The sequence below is a fragment of the Rhinoderma darwinii genome, chromosome 2 (assembly GCF_050947455.1).
Source record: "Rhinoderma darwinii isolate aRhiDar2 chromosome 2, aRhiDar2.hap1, whole genome shotgun sequence".
In the NCBI taxonomy this organism is placed as follows: Eukaryota; Metazoa; Chordata; class Amphibia; order Anura; family Rhinodermatidae; genus Rhinoderma; species Rhinoderma darwinii.
Window position 1 is genome coordinate 196893380 of NC_134688.1, and position 25230 is coordinate 196918609.

At 41.0% G+C, this 25230-nt stretch overlaps 1 protein-coding gene across 4 annotated transcripts in view; it reads left to right on the forward strand.

Annotated features, from left to right (window-relative positions):
• The window catches only part of MAP4K4 (mitogen-activated protein kinase kinase kinase kinase 4), a 174769-nt gene extending 152649 nt beyond the window's left edge, over nucleotides 1-22120 (forward strand). For 2 of the 4 annotated variants that reach the window (XM_075852694.1, XM_075852696.1), the window contains 12 exons: nucleotides 2150-2325; nucleotides 2422-2542; nucleotides 3312-3494; nucleotides 11259-11376; nucleotides 12728-12898; nucleotides 15570-15713; nucleotides 16291-16425; nucleotides 16743-16843; nucleotides 16943-17092; nucleotides 18204-18363; nucleotides 18500-18639; nucleotides 19301-22120. In XM_075852694.1, coding sequence (XP_075708809.1) covers nucleotides 2150-2325; nucleotides 2422-2542; nucleotides 3312-3494; nucleotides 11259-11376; nucleotides 12728-12898; nucleotides 15570-15713; nucleotides 16291-16425; nucleotides 16743-16843; nucleotides 16943-17092; nucleotides 18204-18363; nucleotides 18500-18639; nucleotides 19301-19384 — 1683 coding nt within the window. In that variant the 3' untranslated portion in view covers nucleotides 19385-22120. The remainder of the gene's footprint in view (nucleotides 1-2149; nucleotides 2326-2421; nucleotides 2543-3311; nucleotides 3495-11258; nucleotides 11377-12727; nucleotides 12899-15569; nucleotides 15714-16290; nucleotides 16426-16742; nucleotides 16844-16942; nucleotides 17093-18203; nucleotides 18364-18499; nucleotides 18640-19300) is intronic. The other 2 variants (XM_075852695.1, XM_075852699.1) reach the window with 1 other exon arrangement.
• The last annotated feature ends 3110 nt before the right edge of the window (nucleotides 22121-25230 follow it).

Genomic DNA, 25230 nt, shown 5'->3' on the forward strand with positions numbered 1-25230 from the left:
ATCAGCAGAATCCCCGACCAGAGCGCTCTGCTTTTTCTGTAGGAGTGGAATCCCCAGCCAGAGAGTTCCGGGTAAGTATGAACTGATTTTTTTCATTTCATTAGAATTGTATTTTGCGAGTGTCGAACATGGTCATTCTTGAGCGCTAGTCACTGTCTAGGGTGCTAAAAGAGTCACCGCCGATCATTGCAGCCCATTAACTCTTTCAGCACCCTGTACAGTTACTAGCGTTGAACAACCATGCTTTTTCAGCACCCTGGATAGTACCATGCTCGGCATTCGGGAACGGAAACACGGAGTGCACATGGAAACCACACGTATAACAAAACGGGCACAGGGACCTGTCAAAAACGTCCGATAAAACGGTGAAGGAAGTGTGCATGAGGCCTTATTACTCAAACCCACACAGCTCATCACAGTGCTGCACCTTCTTATTTCTCCTGTCTTGTCTACCACCCTATTCGTGTCTTACGTTCTGCCAATGATCCGATCGAAGACGAACATCCTCCATAATCCAAACCTTCCACTTTTGTGTCCAAGTTTTATCTCGTGCTGCACCAGTACTCTGGAATGCGCTACCCCGGATATGTAGGCTATGTTCACAGAGAGTTTTTTGCAGGCAGAACATTATGCCTGGAAAAATCAGTTCCGGTTTTTTTAAGCGGTTTTGCACCACAGGCTTTTTTTGATGCAATTTCTTTTACGTGTTTTTTTTTACCTGTTCAACAGGCAAAGGGGAAAATCGCAAGCGGTTTTTGAGATAAAACGCGTCGGCTGTTCGCAGCTTTTTTCTCTCTCTTCCCATTGATTTCAATTGGGTTTTGAGACGGAAACCGCCTCAAGATAGGACATGTCGCTTCTTCTTGCAATCGTTTTTTTTATGCTCGCGAGAAAATAACGCCTCCACCTCCCATTGAAAACAATGGGAGGCAACTTCGGCCAGTTTTTGCCCCGGTTTCCCTGTCCGTGTCAAACTCAGTGTGAACAGGGCCTTCGATTAATTCCCAACATCCACCATTTTAAGTATGCCCTGAAAAAAAACATATTTTTAGACAGGCCTATCACATTCCATATCTAACTCCTTTCCTTTACTTCCGTATCTACTATACTAGTCCTTCTCAATGAATTAGAATATCTTCAAAAAGTTAATTTATTTCAGTAATTCAATTCAAAAAGGGAAACTCATATATTATATAGATTCATTACACGTGTGTAAATCTGATAAGCTCGTGTGAATGTAGCCTGATTGTAATCATGACTGGCTCATGCTGCTTTGTGTACTACACTTTTTTTTGGACCATTGTACAAAATAAGGACTTTTTACATTTAGTCACCAGTATTTCCTCATTGATTTTGTTTAATTAGTTTTATCACCATGTAATGTTTGATTGTCTGTACATGTTCCCTCTGAATTGTAAAGTGCTTCTGAGTATGTTAGAGCTACCGGTATATGAAAAAAATATAAATTATTATTAGCAATGCATTAGTTTTATAGTACGGGCCATTACAAATGTGGTGATGCCAATGTTTTTGTCACAATAAGAAGCGAATTTGTGAGGGGGAAAAAAATGCAATTAATTGATTTTTTACTTTCCCCCCCAGCCCCTCCCCCCCCCCCCCAAATTTTTTTTCTTCTTACATTCAGTAAGGGACATGAAGGCGTGCGATCCTCCGATATATCGTTCATGTAATACACTGCAATATTTCTGACAGGCAGCCTATGAAGCTTCCATAAATGGCAGACTGTTAGGCCCCTGGCTGACATAGCAACCTATCGGCACCCTGCGATCTCGCAATGGGGATGCATATGTGGTGACAGAGGGAGCTGTGGTTGCTATTGACCATGGGAACGAAGTACAAAAAGGGAAGGATTGACGCTACTTCTGATCCCAGCCGTTGGAGCAGGGTTTAAGCTGTAGTTCACAGCTAAAACCACTACAGATGGCCTGGGCTCCTCTCCTGAGTCCGCGTCGTCACTGTGCTGTAAATATACAAAAGATTGCACTAACACTTTGGCGGCAACGCCAAATATGTACAGCACATTTTGCCAAGGAGTTATACAGAATTATAATGTAAGACTGTTTATTATTCAGATTTGTGTGTTATGCTTTCTTTACAACATATTGCCTTATTTGTGTTTTCTGAAAAGGATCTGACTGCTTTGGCTAAGGAACTTCGTGCTGTGGAAGATGTGCGACCTCTTCATAAAGTAACAGACTATTCTTCATCCAGTGAGGATTCTGGTACCACAGATGAAGAGGATGATGACATGGAACAAGAAGGAGCAGATGAATCCACCTCGGGCCCCGAGGATGCCAGAGCTATGTAGGACTCTTATAAGCCTCCACACTGTTTCAGAGCGCTCTTGTCAAAATGGATTTGAAAACTTTCTATATATTTTCTTTAAATGTCAATATATAGGTCATCATTAAATCTGAGTAATGGAGAAACGGAATCTGTAAAAACTATGATTGTCCATGATGATGTTGAGAGTGAGCCTGCCATGACTCCTTCCAAAGAAGGCACTTTAATCGTCCGACAGGTATGACGGAACCAGAACATACAACATTATCACCTCATCCACTCATGCTATTCATTTTCCTGCATCTCATTTGTGGCATCAGTTAGCAGTCATTCATTATGGCAGATACTTTGTTTCTTTGCATGTGCAATGTATAGATGGATCCCCATTCATTTGCTGTTTCTTGCATGTTTGCTACAGACACACTCTACTAATCTAATAAACCAGTAGTTTTCTGAACCAGAAGACTGTCCAATCCCCATTTAAGTCAATAAGCACAGATCTAAGACCTTTTTTTTTTTTTTTTTTCCCCTTAACGTTTAAGGAAAACAATGGGTTTTTCCCCATAACTAGAGTGATTTCTCTATAACACTAACATTTTAATTGGTACATAAACTGTGTGACACAATATTTAGCTTTTGATTCAGAAAATACAAAGTTTATAAATTGAATACATGACTTCATACTTGGTGGTCCAGCAGTTTGGTCAAGGGTAGCCTTGCAGATCTTCTGAATGTCAGCCATGACAATTGCATAAACAGCATTTCTGCCAAAATAATAGAATATTAATTTTTTATTTTTTTATTGCCAAAATATGCCGGGCAAAAAGAAATATAGAAATTTAAAAAACCCTTCACCTTTTACTGTGGCCTCAAGACATGAAGTTACTTGGCATCTATAACTGCCTCCCCCACAATCCGTTATTGTAGTCCAACGTTTAGAATTTTCCAAGGATAGTATGTACTTAAACAGCACTTGAACGAGACAAGTGTGCCTGTTTTTTCTACAGAGTACAGTTGACAAAAAGCGTGCCAATCAACTTGAGAGCAATGGCTTTGCCGGGCGCATTCACCTCTTGCCAGATCTCTTACAGCAAAGCCATTCCTCCTCCACCACCTCTTCCCCATCCTCAAGTCAACCGACACCCACCATGTCCCCACAGACACCCCAGGACAAGTTAACTGCTAATGAGGTATGTCTGACACTAGCTGGCTGCTTTAATCAGGAAACCTAATTCCCATAGTGGATGTTAACACAATCTGGTCATGTGTTTCTGAATAACTCGACACTAGATTATGAGTTCATACACAACTTAAAGGGGTTGTCTTGCTACAGACATCACCTTTAAATATCCTCCATACTAAAGAATATTCTCAAATATATTTATTCATAGAAAATACATTGGTGACAAGTTATTGGTGTCATGCAGTGTCAATGGGGCTTTTGTAGTCATCAGTTGCATCCTCCAACTGCACGCTTCTAAAGAGGACGTGCAATTACAGATCGTCCAACACTGTCCACTTATTCTCTAACCTCCGCCTGTTCGTGCAGCTCGCATTGACTCTACTGTATATGCTGCTCTCTCACCAGTCCTGCTTCTCATACACAGATCAATAGCCGGGAGCTATCCTGCAGTGTAATGAGACCTGAGCTAGGCCTGAACTAGAAGCAGGACAGCTTCTGACTGATGCTGCAACCTGCACTTCACTTTCAACTCTTATTAGCAAACCTTGCATTGCTGAGTAAGAGAAGAAGCGCAGAGAGGTTGAATCGAAAGACTCTATTACATGGGCCAATGATCGGGCAAACAAGCGTGAATGGCCATTCTTTATCATTTCTGCCTTGTTTGCACTGGGCAATCAGCCGACAAACAATTGTGCAGCAAAAAAATGATGGCTAGGTTGCAGCACATCTCTCCGTTGACCAGATGCAAATGTATGTGGATGAACTTTTATTATCGCTTGTTCGTCACCATACTTGGAATCATTGCCCATGTATATGCGTCTGAACTAGCGTGTAATTGTTGATGAGCACTAGTTACTGGCTAGGAAAACTGTCAGTTTAAGCCACTTTAGTCCCTAACCGTTCGGGACTCAGTCATATAATCTATATTATTATGTGCATATGGACAGTAAATGCTGTAGCACTGCTCAAATAATTTTTTCGGATTTTGTCGTTCTTTTCGTAATCGCAGCAAAAATGTCACGGTTTTGCCCCAATTACAAAAATTTCATCAAAAACCTGTGAAAAAAACACGCAAAATTTTTTTTAGTCATGGAAATAAACACTTAACACCGTAAAATAGTCCCTTGACTCTTGGTATCTGGAATAGGGGCACTTGGGGAGTTCTGTTGCTCTGCCTGGTGGTCACATGGGGGTGGTTTCAGAGCCCGTCCACAAACCCAGAAGAAAGGAGAGGCGACAGGGAGGGATGGAGGAGAGAAAAAGTCAGAGTAAGTCATTTTTTCCAAAAAACACTTGCAATTGTTTTAATTCCTTGTCAGGTTTTAAAATGAAGAGCTGTCATGAGACAACCCCTTTAACATCACCACTCTATTCACGGTCATCTGCATGTCTTATTATTCATTAAATACACATTGCTACACTAAAGGATCATGGGAATTGACCCAACAGTAAACGTGTTATCCATGTTCTGTCTGCCACTACTTTTCACTTCACATGTACATGATGATGTTTCCTGTGTGTTCAGCTATCATATTTATTTGTGTGTCCGTCATATCTGATACTTTACACTATTTAGCGCAAGTTGTTTTCTTGGCTATGGGATATGCATAACTAATTTGACATTTCACTCTGCAATTTAAGTTCAGTTGTCTAGCTTCTTTGGAACGGACTCAGAATACAAGGGTTGGAGGATAGGTGTAAAGAGTAGGCAAACAACTACAGAATTGTAATTATGTAATAAAAAATGTAATTCAAAATTCTTTTGGGACTAGTGAATTTGCTCTAGTTCGGGAAGTATGGAGGTGACAATATAGACATTTTGTGCCCCGGCTGTCTCATAAACTCCTCTTTAACAGATGACGTTTTTGTTCATGTGCCTCTGTAAACCTAATACATGACCACCAGGGTCTGTCGCCAGTCTTTAAAAATGGCTATTTATCACCAGTATACAAGTAGTATAGGCCGCTCACCATTCCATGTGGTAGGAAAATTTTTGGATTGGCTAGAGACCATTCCGGGCACTTAAGGAAAACCAAAAAGTTCATCACGAGTAAATTTCCAAATAAAAAGGGTCATTGAAATATATTCAGAAAGTTTGGCTTAAATGTTTCACACGGAGTCCTTAGTCATAGCCTACAGTTGTCCTAAACCCCAGCCCTTAAAAACACATGGTTTGGGTCACATGTAACAAACCACTTGCAATACAGATAAAGACACCTAATGAAAAATATAATAAACTATTAACAGAAATACCAGATTAATATCAAAAAGCTTTATCATTGTTACAAGATAGAATCATTTAAAGAGCAATATTTCTGCAAGGTGTCTTAAAGGTACAGTAACCTGACACACAAATCACTTGATTTACAATTATCCAACATATCAAAATCAGTAGTGATCTATCAGATTCTTCCGTATATTAGGGCCTTTTGATTATCTGGACTCCTAACAGAATGGTTCAATATGTCTCCCTGTTTAATAGTTTCCTCCTGTGATCTCCTCCTCGTATAGGCTTAAACACCTGTTTGATACCCTGAAATTAAAAGGTAGAAGTATCACCACCATGAGTATCCCTAAAATGTTCCAACACCATCAATATTTGTTGCATTAAGGTTGACCATATCTGATAAATGTCTAATAATGATAATTTCTAGGAGGCATGTACTGTATTCGAAATATATTGTTTGTTTCAACTTCTCCACAATATCAAGTCTACTACATAAACCGTGTTGATGTAGCTTCCTATTATGTAGCTTGTGTTAGGAACACTTGCTTCAAAGCGAACGGCAACTTTTGTATAGGAGCAGGCATTGCATTTACGGTGGCTACACTTGTGCTAAGAGAACCAGGTTTTCTCTCTGCTTTGCATAACCGAATCAAAGAATGGGTAAAAGGGCTGAATTTTGTGTTGGAGCCCTTTTTGAGACCGATTTAATCTCCGTTGTTAGAATTTTTATGTAATATCCAGCTGTAGACTAGAAACATACATTTGTTAATTTTCACTAAATTGATCCGTTTACTATATGTAGTAACTAAATAAAGTAGTTACTTTTTCAGTTTCTTCTTGCTTGGAAGTCTGCAAAAGATTCTGACCTAAGCTCTTTGGCTCTGGTCAAAATACATCACTGATAGCGATTCTGGCGGTTTACATTTTTTTCTCTTTTTTTTTTTTTTGAACGGTGTAAATCTTGCAGGTTAAATAATTATATATTGTAATAGTTCAGACTTTTACAGATGCGGCGACACCAATTATGTTTTTTTTTTTTTTTTTGTTTTTTTACTATTCTCTAGGGGGAAAATGTTTTTTTTTTCTTAACTTTTTAATATTTCATTTTATTTTTTTTTTTTCACGTTAAAAATTTACTTAACTAATTTTTACTTTTTCTTTTATTAGCCCCCCTAGGGGAATTAAACCAGCGATCGTTAGATCGCTTGCACTATATACTGCAATTCTAATGTATTGCGGTATATCGTGATTCTGACAGGCTTCTATTAAGCCCTACCAGAGGCAGGGCTTAATAGGAGCACAAAGATGGCGGACCTGGGGGCCTTCATTAGGCCCCCAGGCAGCCATAGCATCAATCGCCACCCCGCGATTACATTGCGGGGGGCGCGATGAGCTGTTAGAGGGGTTCGCCACCTCTTTCTAACTATTTAAATGCTGCGGTCGCTATTGACCGCGGCATTTAAAGAGTTAAAACGAGCGGGATCGCGCTCGTTACTCTGAAGTGTCGGCTGTAACATACAGCCTGCACCCGCAACGTATGGAGCGGGTTCACTCTGTGAGCCCGTTCCATACTTCCCCTACCCGACTATGACGTATGTATACGTAAAATGTCGGGAAGGGGTTAAATGTATGATCGCTCTTGGTCACTCCACTGGGACTCTCACCGATCACGTGTTCAAGGGTCCTGTGTCCCCTGTTTGATTGGAGCAGTGGTCTTTTCAATGTCTATGTGGAGTGACTGAGATAACGGAGCGCTTTACTCCGCTACCACAGTACGTCCCATTGACATTAAATGGAACGGTAATCCGCACATGTGACCGCCGCTCAATTCAAACGGGGTCGTAGGACCCTCGTGATCGGTGTGGGTCCTGTGCATAAGTGATGTTTTTCGTGACACATCCCCTTTAAGAGGAGATCACAGGAGGAAGCTATTATACAGGGTTATGTATTGAATGTTTCTTTTGGAGTCGAGTTAACCAAAAGGCCCAATATACAGCAGAATCTGATATATTACTACTGATTTTGTAATTTGTGATATTCTTTGTGTTTTTTGGTCTGCATTTGCGACTGTTTTTGTTACAAGTAATGTAATGTACGTTATAGGGGGAGGGGGTTTGTATGGAGTAGGCTCATGCACTGGGTCCACTCCATACGTTGAAGGTTAACTGTATACATCCTACACCCTACTCTAACGGCCGGCATTGGTGATGACTCCAATCCCAATCATTTACCCACATAGATGCCATAGTCAATAGCGATATCTAAGCTATTAGAAAGAGAGGGCAGTCCCCTTCGAAAGCCCAACCCCCCACCCCCGAGAAACGTTCGCGAGGTGCCGATGATGGTCATGGCAGCCTGGGTGCTTCTAATAACCCCTTCCAGAGGCAGGGCTTAATAGGTGCCGGTAAAAAACCCAAAACCATTTTCTGCAATGCATAAGAAATGCAGTATATTGTGTAAGTGATCCAACGGTCGCTAGTTCAAGTTCCCTAGGAAGCACTAATAATTTTTTTAAAGTAGGAACTGTTAAAGTTTGTATGTATGTGTTTTTTCCCCAAAATTAGTGTGAAAAAACAATACCTAGTTGGTAACAAAAAGACGCGTGTACCCTAAAACGGGGCCAATACAAACTATAGCTTACCCCACTTTTGATTTTGTAAAAGTAGCAAAACAGAATAACTATATAAATTTGGTATAAATGTAATCTCATTGACCTGCAGAATAAAGTTACATTTTTTTTTTATATCACGTGGTGAACCCAAAAAACAGAGGAATAGTTATTTTGATCTTTTCCACCTTACTTAATAATTTTTCAAAATTTCCTACTCAGAGACACGCTGGACCTGATGTCACCGAGGCAGTCAATCCCTCTAACTTGAAGGATTTGGGTTTCGGTGCAAGATACAGCTTCTATGTTTCCAGGATAAAAAGAAGCTGTATCTCAAAGTTAAAATCTTTTTTTAATAGAAATCAATTCAGAGGTTGCATTCAACATGACAATACATAGTTTTATTTAAAAATAAAAAAAAGTGTATGTGTGTGTGTGTGTGTTCATAGGTTTACATAGCCTTTAATCTATATGTGATTGACTAGACAAGTAATTCCCAACTGAGGTTCCTTGTAACAGCAGCAAGAATTGGCACTTTCAGGGCAGGAAGGCACCAGGCATAAACACTGGATTTTCCACAACGTGTTTCATTGCGGAAAATCTGCAGCGTACAGTAGCAGCAGTCTGGGTAAGATTTGAACAAATCTCATCCACACACAGCGGATAAAATCTGCCGTAAAACCATTCATAAATTTACCTGCGGTTGGCTGCTGAATTGCTTTTCTGTTACTGGGTTTCCGCATTGAATTCGATGGGGGGGGGGGGGTGTAACGCCCGCAACAAAGCTATGTGTTGCAACGGAAACTCTGCGATTCTGCCACAAAAATTGCAAGTGAGAGAAAAAAAGAAAATTTTTATTTTAAATTAATTAAATACTTATATTTCCCCCCTCTGCCGTGTTCTTAGCAACGCGATCCTCTATTCTGAGCGTAGCCCGGCATCTTGGGATGACGTTTTATCCCAAGTGACTGCTGCAGCGGTCACATGGACTACAGTGTCCTCCCAGCAGGCCGGGCTGCGCTCCGAAGCAAGGGACGCGTCGCCGTGATTACGGCTGGGTAAGTATTAACTTTTTTTAAATAAATATATATATATATATATATATATATATATCTATTTCTGCAGCAGACATGCTGCCCCGAAAAATTGCACCACAATTCGGTGCGGTTTTTTGGAGAGCATTCCCTGCGACTACCAGGGCAGATTGGCTGTATACTTTTACACAGCGTATCTGCCTAGTGTGTTCGTACCCTTACAGTATACATGAAAACTGATTTCAACCTGCTCAAAAATGCTTGTGGAAACAGCTACACATCTTAGCCAGATTCCCCCAACACCAAGCTTCTGCAAGGTAGGAATGGAAGTAGGCATACCCAGGAGTGGAAAAATTGTTCATGGGTTCCCCCTTGGTAGTAAGATTAGGAATCGGTGGATAAAACTTAACTTAAAGTGAATGTTTACTCAAAAAATGAGCAACTCTTTATATCGTATTATGTTGAATATATATGTTTCTATTTTTCATGTTACAGTCAATATTTGAATGGGGTAGTTGGAAATAGCTGAATATGCTAATTCTTTATAAATGAGGCTGTCGGAAACTGCTAAATCAGCAGGCTCCCCTTTTTTTTTCAGATTCCCCCTTCAGTTTTGTGGTTCAGAGGGAAAGGACAGTGCATGTTTGTCCTCATTCTCTGTATCAGTGGGGATCCAGAGGTCGGATCCCCACCAATCTTTTCTAACCCGTCTGATGGTTTATATAAGTAAAGAAGGGTTTGTTGCGTTTGGAAAGGGGTTTAAGGGCCTGTTCACATCAGCGTTGCCCCTCCGTTGAGGGGTTCAGTCTGAGGTTTCATTCGTGTTAACCCCTCAACGGAAAGGCAAACGAAACCTTAGCTTCCGTTTGCATCTCCATTGATCTCAATGGTGACGGAAATGTTGCTAAATATTTCAGTTTGTCACCGTTGTGAAAGTGTTCCGTTGTTTTTGACTGAATCAATAGCGCAGTCGACTACGCTATTGATTCCATCAAAACAACGGAACCCTGTCACAACGGAAGGGCAACGCTGATGTGAACACAGCCTAAAGTAGATAATGTGTTTGAAGGGACCTTGTCCACTGAAATCCTCATATAATAAGAGGCAGAACAAGACCTTACATGACCAATCCCTTTGTCAGAAGGCAAACATTATTTTTCTTTAGTCACATGGTGTCCCTTCATTCATATAAATGTGTTGGTAAGCAGAGGTAACATTACTAGTCTGTAAGCGTGTGTATTTTCTATGGAGCGATTTTTTATTTTATTTTTTGTGCGCTAATCTCGATTTGGGTTTGTGTTTTTTTTTTTTATTTATTTCACATTGTGCGTCTGTTTCCTTTTTTGCTTTCCATTTGCATAATGCACTCATAAAAACACCCTTCTGCTTGTTCTGTATATGTAAGCTTCACCCATTTAAAGAGAATAGACATGGCATTAACAGTACTACCATTTTGCCTTGGTTAAATAAACCTGAAAAGTTGTGTATTTCTGGTGTCGTGCTATTTTCCCAGTCAACATAGTGATTGTTTTACAAATTTTTATTCGTCTTGCATATACTGTATTTCTATTCTCCGTTGTACATTACACATCGTATGAAAACGCCCCCACCGCCCTTACTCTAACTAGTTGAGATTTTTATTTTTTACTCTGATTTTTCTGCGTATCCGTCATAAACTTCAATTTTCTTTTTGCCAGCTTACTGTTTTGCATTTATTTTCTCATGTGAGATTATGTAGGCAACATTACGATAATTATGTTTAGAACGCCACTAGATGACCGTATTCGTGCAATATTATTTTTACTTTTCAGAGTGCCTTCATCTTTGTTCCACAATTTGACATCTAATGTGTGTTCAGTATTTGTTTGTTTTTCTTTTTTGACTCTTCATTTTTCCTTGCAGACCCAATCCGCAAGTAACACTCTTCAGAAACACAAATCTTCATCTTCATTTACACCTTTTATCGATCCTCGGTTACTCCAGATTTCTCCGTCCAGTGGAACAACGGTTACATCAGTGGGTAGGTACCCTCATGGTGGTGGAAGTAAAGGTGTTGGTGTTTCCTGAGTCTTCGTTTTACGCAAGGGAGGAATTGAACAGTTTAAGTGCGCTCTATTTCTTATTTGTCTTTAGTATGTTAAATCAAATTCTTCCTTCTGACTCAGAAGTCTATAAGAAAACAACTAGTTTCCTCGAACAGAATTAGCAATCTGAGATACAGTATACTAAGCTGGCCATACACTTAAAATAAAAATAATCCAAAATGGCGTTTTTCGACCACTTTGGCTGTTCGTCTTTCAAAATTGTATGTGAATGACCAACCAACAGCTGCGGAAAAAGTGACCACGTTGTATTTTTTTCAGCTGGTTGTTGGCTGAAACAATGCGTATATGAATGATTGGCCACTTTTGGACAAGCGCTTCAAACTTTGTTTTTTTTAAGCTGCCCCTGATCTCCCGGTTCAATCCAACATGTTTATCGTTGGCACGTACAAACGATCTGACTTGCAAATGATTGGCCACATTGTGGCTGATGCTAATCTCGAGTGTATGGCCAATTTTAGTTTTGCTATGCTCTCATTGTGTGAGCTTTGGCATGTGGTGCTGTGAACAGAGTATATGTTTCTTGTGCTCCAGGCTAACAGCTTCCCTGCTTCTAACAACTTTACATTGCTTATGAATTTATTACATTTAGAGAGGAGTGATCTTGTAGCTAGCCTGCTGAAAATAAACCTACTTTACCAGCAGTGCAGTGAAAGAAACCTGGTACTGTGATTAGCTGCGTGTCCATTGGCAGCATCCATCGCTGAAAGGGCATTTTATTTTACATATTCTGCAGTCTTTAATTTGTTGGCTTCTGGAAGGTCATTGTTGTGTGACCAAATACGTATTTCAATTGTCAATGTAATGATAAAACTGAATCTAACCTTCATTTCTACATCCTGTGCGATGCTGGCCACCTTTTCAATAAAGGTTTGATACTTCACTGCATGCAGAGCTTCGTCTCCTTTTTTTCTTAACCCAAACATACAGATAAGATGTCCAGCATGCTAAATTTGTGGGTCATATCTATCCGTGGCTTACAGCCGTAACCACAGATTATATACCCACCCCTGTTAACTAAACTTCAGAACTTCCTAATGTAAGGCTCCTGAATTGTGGGTGAACAGTGTAAATATACACAGGACCTTGTCTTTTCCCCACACCTTGTAGTGCCGCCTGCCTCTCCCCCCCCCTGCTTGCTGTGTGCAGTGTGATAGATAACCAGTGAAATGATGAGGTTTTGTCATTGAACATGTGATTGCTTATATCTTTCAGGTACTTACATGCGCACACTGGAAGCTAACCTTAAAAATACTAATTTTATTTTAGTGGGATTTTCCAGTGAAGCGCTGAGGCCAGATGCTATGAGGCAGGATCCCACAAGGAAAGGATCAGTTGTTAATGTTAATCCCACAAACACAAGGCCACAGAGTGATACACCGGAGATTCGCAAATACAAGAAGAGATTTAATTCTGAAATACTATGTGCAGCACTATGGGGTCAGTTGCCATTCTTCAAAAAAATTTATTTTATCTGAAAAGTACTGTATATTGAATCGGTCACCAAAATGCTCTTCTATATTTTGGCACATACATTTTAGAGGGATACAATAAATATCTTGCTGGATGTGTATTTAAAAAAAATATATATTCATATTTTACTTTTATGATCCGCCTTAATTTCCTCTGTCTATCATATTTAAAATGTCAGTGAATATTCATGAATTACTTGTTCTGTGCCTGTCCAGCCAACTTTGAATACATCTTAGATGCAATATCTAGTGCCTTCCTCTACATGTTGAAAGCCAACTGGCCCAGCTGGTCAAGTGACCTCAAATATACTGCAGAACTGTCACTGAAGCGCCAGACTTTAGACCAGGGGTCTCAAGCATGCGGGCCGCATGCGGCCCCTGGGGCTGTCATCAGTGATGTCAGGAGAACAGCTGGAGTCCCAGGAAGAGCCTACTAGCGCTCTGCCTGGGACTCCAGCTCTGGGCAAGCCCCTGACATCACTGGGGCAGCCTCTACAGAGGGCACTGTGGCAGCCTCTACAGAGGGCACTGTGGCAGCCTCTACAGAGGGCACTGTGGCAGCCTCTACAGAGGGCACTGTGGCAGCCTCTACAGAGGGCACTGTGGCAGCCTCTACAGAGGGCACTGTGGCAGCCTCTGCAGAGGGCACTGTGGCAGCCTCTGCAGAGGGCACTGTGGCAGCCTCTGCAGAGGGCACTGTGGCAGCCTCTGCAGAGGGCACTGTGGCAGCCTCTGCAGAGGGCACTGTGGCAGCCTCTGCAGAGGGCACTGTGGCAGCCTCTGCAGAGGGCACTGTGGCAGCCTCTGCAGAGGGCACTGTGGCAGCCTCTGCAGAGGGCACTGTGGCAGCCTCTGCAGAGGGCACTGTGGCAGCCTCTGCAGAGGGCACTGTGGCAGCCTCTGCAGAGGGCACTGTGGCAGCCTCTGCAGAGGGCACTGTGGCAGCCTCTGCAGAGGGCACTGTGGCAGCCTCTGCAGAGGGCACTGTGGCAGCCTCTGCAGAGGGCACTGTGGCAGCCTCTGCAGAGGGCACTGTGGCAGCCTCTGCAGAGGGCACTGTGGCAGCCTCTGCAGAGGGCACTGTGGCAGCCTCTGCAGAGGGCACTGTGGCAGCCTCTGCAGAGGGCACTGTGGCAGCCTCTGCAGAGGGCACTGTGGCAGCCTCTGCAGAGGGCACTGTGGCAGCCTCTGCAGAGGGCACTGTGGCAGCCTCTGCAGAGGGCACTGTGGCAGCCTCTGCAGAGGGCACTGTGGCAGCCTCTGCAGAGGGCACTGTGGCAGCCTCTGCAGAGGGCACTGTGGCAGCCTCTGCAGAGGGCACTGTGGCAGCCTCTGCAGAGGGCACTGTGGCAGCCTCTACAGAGGGCACTGTGGCAGCCTCATCTACAGAGGGCACTGTGGCAGCCTCATCTACAGAGGGCACTGTGGCAGCCTCATCTACAGAGGGCACTGTGGCAGCCTCATCTACAGAGGGCACTGTGGCAGCCTCATCTACAGAGGGCACTGTGGCAGCCTCATCTACAGAGGGCACTGTGGCAGCCTCATCTACAGAGGGCACTGTGGCCTTATCGGCGTTTGCAGGTAAGTCGATGTAGCTACTTACCTGCAAACGCTGATGCTGCTGCAGAATCAAATGTAGCCTCTGGTGCCGATGTGGCCGACACGATGCAGGACCTGGGGCAGGAAGTGAGTGACGTCACAGCGTGATCTCTCGAGAACACGCTGTGTGTCTGCACTGCCAGAAGCTGGGCGTTCTGAAGAGAAGTGGATGATACTTCTCGTCAGAACGCCCAGCTAGTAAAAGTAGTAAACACGCCCCGATGTACGCACCTAATACACGCCCACTTGGACTTTTACTTTTCAACATGCCCAGTTGTACTTTTGCAAGCCTCATTTGCATAACTACAAAAATGGTCATAACTTGGCCAAAAATGCTAGTTTTTTAAAAATAAAAACGTTACTGTAATCTACATTGCAGCGCCTATCTGCTGCAATAGCAGATAGGGGTTGCAAAATCTGGTGACAGAGCCTCTTTAAATAAAATTCCCATTTTACTATTTGACGAGCTCTTTGTGCTTTTTTTGTGATCAAATGTGTTAAAATTATCACTTTGTAGTAGAATGCAGCAATGTTTTTGCATAGAATTTCTAAAGGATGGCGATTAATTTCCTAAAGAATTAAATGGCAGTTTATTGTGATGGCTTTATAAGGAAAAAAAATACATAATAATCACGTGATGAGCATCACTGTTGTGGCCATGTAGCTAATGTTTGATTCTCTTCCTCTTATGTCCTTTTTTTCTTTTCTTCTTTTTTGTTTAGAGCACGGCTCTATTTATTGAATGCACAAAAGTCATGTGACCGCATAAAATAAAAATCATTCCTGTCCCTGCACTGTTATTTTTCATGGCTTATTGGTCAATGGGGGAGATTTTTTTTTAAGAAACAACCTGGAGTAAGATGCGACAGCCTCCTAACTTTGTCGCATCGCCAACTGTCCGTGCATCACTGAACGTACTTTTTTAAAGTAGCAGAAATAACCCAAAAGAAAACTGGCTTAGAAATGTTCCTCCTTGTATATATGTCAGATAGGTATTGTACAGACCAGACAATGTTTTCTTACATATGTTCATCTCACAGGTGTGAATTTGTTGGTTGGCACTGAAAGTGGATTAATGCTGTTAGACAGAAGTGGTCAGGGAAAAGTCTACCCTCTCATCAACAGAAGGCGATTTCTGCAAATGGATGTTCTTGAGGGTTTAAATGTGCTGGTTACAATATCAGGTAATCTAGAAATCCTTATTAAAGTCATACGTATAATTCGTGGAACGTGGGCAAATACAGTTATTCAGTTATAGTAGTTCTTACGTATTTTTTAAGTGGGTTTGGTTGGCTCTTGCGGTCTTGTTATACTTTATACATGATTCAATTTCCGCTAAAGCTTATAGATATTCAATCTGTGGTACGTGTACCCCAGGGGGTACATGCCATTCCTTTAGGGTTTACTCGCAAGAGCCTCATGCTGTGCTTTTATACTTGTTAAGTATTAAAGTAAAGTATTAAGTAGCCCTCTAATGGACCCAAAATGGTTCCAATTAGAGTAATAAGTTATGTACAGGGTAGGAATCCGTACCAAATTTACCGCTCCGTAGCATTAGGCCACGCCCATGAATAATTTCACTCCCAAACCACACCCCTTATTCAATTAAAACACCTCTTTATTTTTAAATTAAAGGTTTATTAACCATGAACCATCACCGCTACATAGAACACTTAGTTCTTAATGTCTAGTTATAGTTTACAGTAATGGTTTAGTTGCCGTGATCAATAATGGCAGGCTTTCTGCTTTGTTTCTTTACAGGAAAGAAGAACAAGTTACGAGTGTATTACTTGTCTTGGCTGAGAAACAAAATACTCCACAATGACCCAGAGGTTGAGAAGAAGCAGGGATGGACAACTGTTGGTGATTTGGAAGGTTGTGTGCACTATAAAGTTGGTATGTATATGATTGAAGTCATTTATATTGAGTTTTAAATAGTACCTGAAAATATTCAGAATTAATATTGTACCAGATTGATAGTGACAATGTTTTATTATGTTCTTAAAGAACTTCTCACACGGTGGTGAAGATGCCGAACCATTAATGTTTTATAGTTAAATCTTAATTTTTAAAATTCAGAAAAGTGTGTGTGTGTGTGTGAATGGGGCCTACAGTTTGTTCTGAAAAACTGACACGTCTTTAGAATACCTTCTTTAGAATAATGTTATAATGGCCATATGGTTTCTTGTTTAATATTTCCTGTTTTGTTTTAGTAAAATATGAGCGCATCAAGTTTTTGGTCATTGCTTTAAAGAGTTCAGTGGAAGTCTATGCCTGGGCACCAAAGCCTTATCACAAGTTCATGGCCTTTAAGGTACGTAGGCCCAAATATATGTTCTGCCCTTTTCTAATGGATATCATGTAAAAGCGTAACTTATTTTTCCATGTTATAATTGTTGTTCTTTTCTTGCAGTCATTTGGAGACTTGGTACATAGGCCACTATTAGTTGACCTGACTGTTGAAGAGGGACAACGGCTAAAAGTGATTTATGGTTCCTGTGCTGGTTTTCATGCTGTTGATGTGGACTCAGGCGCGGTCTATGACATTTATCTACCGACACATGTAAGTATTCTGAATGCTAGAAAGCATTGTGAGCTCTAGATTTAAAGGGGATTTCCCACCATAGACCTGCCTGATGGCATTTCCACAGGACATTTAAATCTATGAGTTAGGAAACCGCCATGCATCCTCCTCTTTGACATTTATGCCATATCGTATGAATATGCCATAAATGCCTGATGGAAAAACCCCTTTAAATCACAAAATATATTTGTGTTCTAGGACCTAGGTTCTCCACATTTTCTATGGGCCCCCGGGGGTACAACCCTAGTCACTAGGGGGTACGCCTCTGTCCCCATATTGTGCTTTTCCTAAGTGCAGCACAGTGTATGGTCAAAGCCTTTATGTTGCTTTGATGTTGGTACTTAACTACATTAAGAAACTGTTCCAGAAAAATGGAGAATTGGAAATTGAAAGCTGTAGCTCCCATTATAGTACCCATTATGCAGTCTTCAGGATTGATTTTTAAGCCTGTCGCATGTAAGGCTAGGTTCACACCCGCTTCGGTTCTTTCAGTTGTTCTGCTCTTTCAGAGCAGCAGAACAAGGGAAAACCGGAAATTACTGTTCCGTTGCCCAACGGACAGCACCGGCGGCCGATGGAAACCTTTGACTGTAATGGGTTCCATCATCTTTCTGTCAGGGTGTCCATGGTTTTACCAGAAACAATAGTGCAGCATGCTGCACTTTTTGTTTCCGATAATGTCGACCGGATCTGCGACGAAGGCCTCCAACGCAGATGGTAAATGTCACGTTTGGTAAATATTCTAAGAAAGCAAAATAAAAAATTACCCAGAGGAAAAAGACCCATATATTAAATGTTCTTTATATCGTACCATGGTGTTCTGGATTGCTGGATAAAGTATTGTCAGCAAACTGTTCCTAGCGATTAATTAGCCAACACTTTTAATTCTGAATTGTGGGAGAAAAATTACGAATATACCGGGCGAGTATAAAAATCCCACCTAGGTCTTGTTCTGGCAGGAATTTAATCTCTTGTTTTGTAATGTTCCTATGGTTATGGTGCTTTTTATATGGCTCTTACCATGATTTACTTGCTTGGGTGAAAGTAAATGATAACACATAAGTAATATTTAATTATTCTCCTTCTACAGATCCAGAGTAGTATCCAGCCACATGCAATTATTATCCTCCCAAATACAGACGGCATGGAATTGTTGGTTTGTTATGAAGATGAAGGAGTTTATGTTAATACTTACGGCAGGATCACCAAAGATGTGGTTCTACAATGGGGAGAAATGCCGACATCTGTTGGTACGTTTTACGTGGCAATAGATTTTAATGTGTGCATTATCAGTTATAGGTTTATAAAATATTTTTTTATTTTGATTATAATGGAACTTTTTTTTCCATTAATGATGATACAATGTGTGTTTTTATTATTTTTCAGCATACATTAGATCTAACCAGATAATGGGATGGGGTGAAAAAGCCATTGAAATACGATCTGTTGAGACTGGCCACCTTGATGGAGTTTTTATGCACAAAAGGGCGCAAAGACTAAAGTTCTTGTGTGAACGAAATGATAAGGTAAAACTTTACTGGGTAATGAGCAGTATTGTGACTTTATACATATAAAATGTTTTCTATTTTCAGAGCTGTAACTCTAATTATAAACCCCTATTTATTTATTTCATATATCTAAGGGCAGTCCATGTGGCCTATTTTATCCTCCAACCGGATCTATCTATTTAAATATATATATTTTTTTATTTCTTTGAAGTTCACACAGTAATATTTTCTGATGTGAATAGGACATGTCAAAGTTAATTTGATAAAGATAATGGGAGTTCCAACTCACTGGCCTCTAAGTATTGGCGGCTCCCATGTTTCTTTTAAGTAGCTGATGGGTTTCCTTAACTCCTGTTAATTTCAATATAGAGGTGATTTCTCATGCCCAGTCGTCACCCCGCTAAAAATTAGCACCTGCTTCTTCAGGGCGTTTGTGGTGGTCCAGGAGCATGTGGTTGTCTGTGTCATGTAAAAAACGGTATTGTGGGAATATTGCCCACTATAGTTGTCATCAAATATACAGTGACCAGTAGGAGGCAGTATTAAGCAAAATACTATTTTCTAACCTAAATTTGTCACTGCAAATTAGGTGTTATTTAAAACAATTGTATAATTAAACGCACAATTTCTATTAAACTTGTTATAAATATGGCTGATCCTGGTTCTCTACTCTGCACAGGTTTTCTTCGCTTCTGTGAGGTCTGGTGGAAGCAGTCAAGTATATTTCATGACCCTGGGCAGGAGTTCTCTTTTGAGCTGGTAACCATTGGAACTGCTGACATCTCCCCTACAGTCTTCGTAATCTCCGTAACTTGAAATCATTTGCAACTGGAGTACAACCACGTTCATTTAGTGGATTTTGCGTTGCTAACTTAGCGGAGACAATTACAGAACCTTTATGCCGCTTGCAAGGCAGCTGGGGCTGTAATGCCTTTGTTGGGTGCTACATCTAAGGGTTCCACTAACTTAGACTCTTACTTAAAATAAGTTGTAAGAGGTGAATAATAAGTCTCCCTAAAAGCACCCCTTCACCAAGAAAAAAAAAAATGGAATTTAACACTGTCCAGGAGAACTTATCAAGCCTTTCTGACGATGCACAGCCAGGCTTACTAATATTTCACTTATTTAATTTAGTGTTTTTTTTCTGTTTGTTTTATTATGTTGATTATGACAAAGGAAAGTTCATATAATAAACTGTATTTATAAAATGTGAATGGCAGCCGCTAACGTTTTTGTTTTTTGGTTTGTTTTTTTGCCCCATCCCGATGGGCCAATGTTGTGAGTTATTGAATTTTGCCTTTCTCCTTTTTCTTTTTTCTTTTTCTTGTTTTTTTACATTCTTCATCCCTACACAATGTGTCACAGTATTAGCGCTGCCTCATCCATAGCTTTTTGTCTAATTTTTTTTTCTTTCTAGAAAGCCACAGTAAGTGGGCACACAATCAAGTTGGCCTAAACCTGTACTGTAGAAAGGGAACAAAACAGGGTTGTGGAGTTGGACATTGCAGGCAAATTCCAATCAACTTATTTTTTTCTCCTACCTCATTCTGAGCGATGCACAAACCCCTTTTGTGTCATGACACCTGCCTGATATTTGCAGACATCTTGGTCACTCAAGGGCTTGATGAAGAGGTTGACTGACTTCACTTAAATGTCAGTTACTTATAACATGAATGTGTGTAATTTTAATACCAAATTTATGCCATATTGATCTCGTAAATGTGTTCGTCACAATGGCAGAAGTTGGCATTAATAAAGGCACAAAACTATGCGGTGGTGATAAAACACTGACCAGGTTCATTGGCTTACACGTTTTTGTTTTTTTAAAATATGTATAATTTGAATTCCTCAGTTTTATATGTTCCATTTTCACACAAAGCAGTAGGGATTCCTCTTCTGTGAAAAGCAGATGTAGCATCAAGTAAGATCAGTGTTTTAGGCTAGTTCTCGAAACTTAAGTGTAGGTCACTGGGGGGGTATGGCAGGGTTGGCTTATTTCATGAAGGGGGATGTTTATTTAATTTTTTTCAAGAATGCAATGCACTAAAACAATTCTAAGAATGTAGTTAATAATACTTATTCTTAACAGACATACTGTACCTGTGTTTAGATGTATGATTCCCAGTTCTGACTTTTTTATTGAGCATATAAAATAGTCCGCTTTATTTTCTGAAAGTTTTGACATTTGTAATAAATGTCTGGACAGGGAATAATCCCCGTTTTTGACTTGAGGTTCCTGGAGTATGTACAGTTGTGGTTGATGTAGCAATGCACAGTGTCATTCAACCCTTTTTGACGGACTCTTTATTTCTGGTGTGAAGTACATTGTTGACAGCTGCCTTAAGCTGTTCATTTGTGAACAGTCTCTCTTTTTAATATAGAACTAGACTACTCTTCCTTTGTTTCTGCCATTGTAGTAAAGCCGTTTTTTTTATCATTTGCCTTTGATCTCCATGTTCTATACAGTGAGGGAATGGAGTGGAGTACGGGAATTATGATTGATTTGTTTAAAGGAAGGAGAGCAGCAAACGTTAATAAGGTTAAAATAAAAACTGGGTATTGAAGATGTTCCACCGGTCCTCCCAATGTGCACCCTTCTCTGCAGTCACCCCCACATATACACATTCACTCAAGTGGTATGAAAGCCTTATTTTTAATGGCAGAAACCTAATTTTGTATTTCTTGTTTTCATTTCTTTCAGAAGCACTGAAAAGTAATGTTCATATGTACATTTACAGTATACATATTAAAGAGCAGAGTACCTAAGCTTTCTGAAAATGACCCACCGCAGCAGGTTCTGATCATTCGGTCTCCCATAAGTCCAATATAACAGAAATTGGCACTGAAACAAATATGGTTTTTGTTTAGTGTTTTTTGTCCCAATCTTAGAAGGTTTTAAACCTACTGAAGAAGGGGAGATTAACTGGTGAAGATCAAGCTTTGGAAATGTCCATGGTTCATTAGCATATTTTTACTTGCTTTCAGTGGCATCTATAAATAATTCCCGAAAAATTCCAAACTTCCAAAACTGATCCAGTATTACAGCAAAAAACCACTATATCAGAAAGCAGAATGAGTTTGCTCTTTGGTTTCGTTACATCAGAAGAAATGATAGATTTGAATTACTGAAACTGTTTGACTGCAGTGTTGCTTATTTTTTTCTGTTATATGCACATGTGACATTGGAGAAAATGTTTACATTTTTGTTAAACTAATGTGCATCACGTATTTATGTTTTTTTAAGTGAAATTTTGCATAATTTTAGTAATACACATTTTGTGACCTATAACCTCATTTTTTTTTCTCGTTTAATAATAGTGCGAAAAGGCGACAGTGACAAACTGCATAAAATTACTAATTGTATAACTGCAAAGCAGACTTGTGTCAAGTAAACATTCTCAGACATTTTGCAGTGCTATCTAACTTATGTCTACTGTGTTTCATGGAAAATCCTATTTTCCCCATTTTATTCCCTTAAATAAAGTAAAATTGACACCTACATATATGTGGACTGCATTCATTTCATAGATTGCAGTGGTAGAGCAATACTATATTGTAGGAAAATAATAGCACTCGGTGTATTACTGTGTGGAGCATCCACATTTACAATGAATGGGTAGGTATATGAAGGTACATGAATGTTTTAATGGAAACATGGCAAATACCACTGTTCCTTTAAAGGGGTTTTCCAATCAGAGACATTTATGACATATCCACAGGATATGTCATAAATGTCAGATGCGGGTCCCACCTCTGGGACACGCACCTATCTCTAGAACGGGGCCCCCTAAACCCCATTCTACTGCTCTGTGTTGTGGTTGAAGTGTGTCATTTCCGATCATTCGTTACGGAAACAGCATAGCTCGCTGAGCTACGCTGTTTTCGTAAGTCCCATAAAACTGAATGGTAGTTACGGAAACAGCGTAGCTCAGGCGAGCTATGCGGTTTCCGTAATTCATGGTCTGAATCGCACGGGTCATCTGGAACACAGAGGTAGAACTGGGTTTTGGGGCCCCCTTTCTTGGAATAGGTGGGACCCGCATCTATTTGACATATCCTGTGGATATTCAGTTGTCTTTGCAGCGTCGACTTTTAAAATGTTAGGAATGTAAATTAATTGAACTTTGAAGCAAATGTCGGCATGCTAACCAAAGTCCTCCAGAAAAAAAAATATCCTCGTATAAAGCCACAAGTTAATGCACACTGGTCTCTTGTTATTGCCTCAGGTCACAATATTTTCAACTTTAAATCACATTCAACTTACATTTTAATGTTCAACTTACATGATCTGTGGCCCATGGAAGACCAATCAGCTGGTAAAATGTCAGTGAACAGCCAATCGGCACATCACATTGGTACCAATAGATCCAATCAGTGGGTGCTGTATTATTGTAGTGCATGTTCTGTCTGGCATCTCTGCAGTACTGTATAGAGCTACATGTACTGTACTTGTACGAGGAGAAGTTGCTCCTTTGGAAATCAGATGAGCGGCTCTATTATATTTTTACTGTACACGGTGTACTGTACAGAAGATCCTGTCCTCTACATAGAAAGTAATTCTCCAGCGCTTCTTGACTTTTTATATGTAGGGGCTTCCTTGAGATATTCTCCGTTACCATTAGCAGAGCAGTCGATTTCCCTCTATAGAGCCGTTCACATATGTCCGTTGCTCCTGAACAGCATCTGCAATGCTATGGCCAGGGATTTCTCTGCTAGAGGGAGCTTCAATGGCACTATCTACAGGGGAAGGGGGGTAGCGGTATATGTAATAAGTGTGGTGCCATTAACAGGGGGGCTGCCGTGTGGCACCATCTACAGGGGTTTTAGCGCCATCTACAGGGGGTACTGTGGCATTATCTACAGGGGAAGGGGGTAGCGCTATCTACAGGCGGGTGCTGTGTGGTGCCAACTACAGGGGACGCTATGGTGCCAACAACAAGGGGTGCTGTGCGTCATTATCTACAGGGGGCATTATGACTACAGGGTGTGGCATATATAGAGGACACTGGCATTATCTACAGGGTATGTGGCACTATATACAAAGGGCACGTTTTCATTATCTACAGGGGGTGTGTGGCACTATGTACAGAGGGCACTGCAGCATTATCTACAGAGTGCACTGTTTAATTACTCATGAAAATAATCTGTTTTTAAAAAATGTCAAAAACTGAAAGCACGGAACGGATACCAAACAGATGCAAAATGGCCGTCAAACTGACCTCTACAGCAGTTTTTAACGGCTGACACCCGAACCCTGTTGTGTGAATAGAAACCACAGCAATCCCTGCGTAGTATGGGGTGGGTAGGAGATGCGGGGTGGGATTGGGTAGCTGTAAAGGTGCCAAAAACTAGCTACTCCCTTAAGTTAGGGCTAGTGTTTGGCGTCTTTGCAGGCTCCCATGGCTGCGTCGGAGATCTGATCTGAGTGGACAGCGGCTGCCTTCTGGGCTCTCTCTCAGTGCCGGCCTTGGTGCTGCACTGAATGACACACGTGACATTACAATGTGTGTGTCAAGCTTCAGTGTAGCGCTGAGGCTGTAGAGGAGGAGGAGAGCCCTGACATGATACGCAACCAGTATCTAATCTATCATGTATCCAATCTATCACAAGCTATGCACCACTCTGATAAAATTGGCACATTTTCAGACCCTAGACTGCCTTTTTGGTGGACCATTGTGGTAAAAACTGATGTTAAAAACGGATGGTAAAAAATGATAACTATCGACAACTGATGGTCTTGTAATAAAAATTGAGAAAAAGCCTGATGGCAACTGATACATTTTTGCATCAGTGGCTAGTGGAAGTGGCTATTATTATTTAAAGCACCTGCTCACTCTCAATCAGCGTTTATGACCTGTCTGTGTCCATTTGTAAGTATGGCCTTTTTTTCGGGGTTTTTGTTTTATATGTCCCCTTGTTTTTATCTGTTTAGTTTTTGCATCAGTTGTAATCACTCGAGAGACAAAAAAACTGATGCTGATGCAACTGATATATGTGAACGCACCCTAATCCAGGAGTTCTACTTTTTTATTTCTCATGAGATTGTGACTGCACTATGAGATTTCCTACTGATCTGGGAGGCACCAACTGTAAGGGGAAGAAGCTGCCATTAAGATGCTGTAAATTTACTACGCAGACCAATTAGACACTTGGACTGGATCACATGTATGAAATCCTTGGGTGATCTTTTAAAAAGGTGTCATGGGACATGTAGTTACACCGCAAATAGATTGTTAATTGTGGAGGTACCGTGAAAAAATGCAGACATTACACCCACCTTGTTGAAGAGTGGATGACAGTGGCGTAGCTATTGGGGCCCCCGTTGCCATACAGCATGCAAATAAATTTTCTGCGCCGTGAAGCCGGCACTTCCTGGTTACGGTCACATGGTACACTTTGTGTACCATGTGACAGTGTTGTCACGTGACACGTCTTCCAGCCAGTGCAGTGGAGGAGTCTGTACGGAGGACTTCAGGTGAGCTGCAGAGTCTGTATTGTAATGTGTTGTATTGTAATGTGTTGTTTTGCCTTGTAATGTGTTGTATTGTGCTGTTTGCGGTGGAGGGGGGGGCCCGTTAAGTTACAGTCCCCCCTCCTCTCTCCACCGCA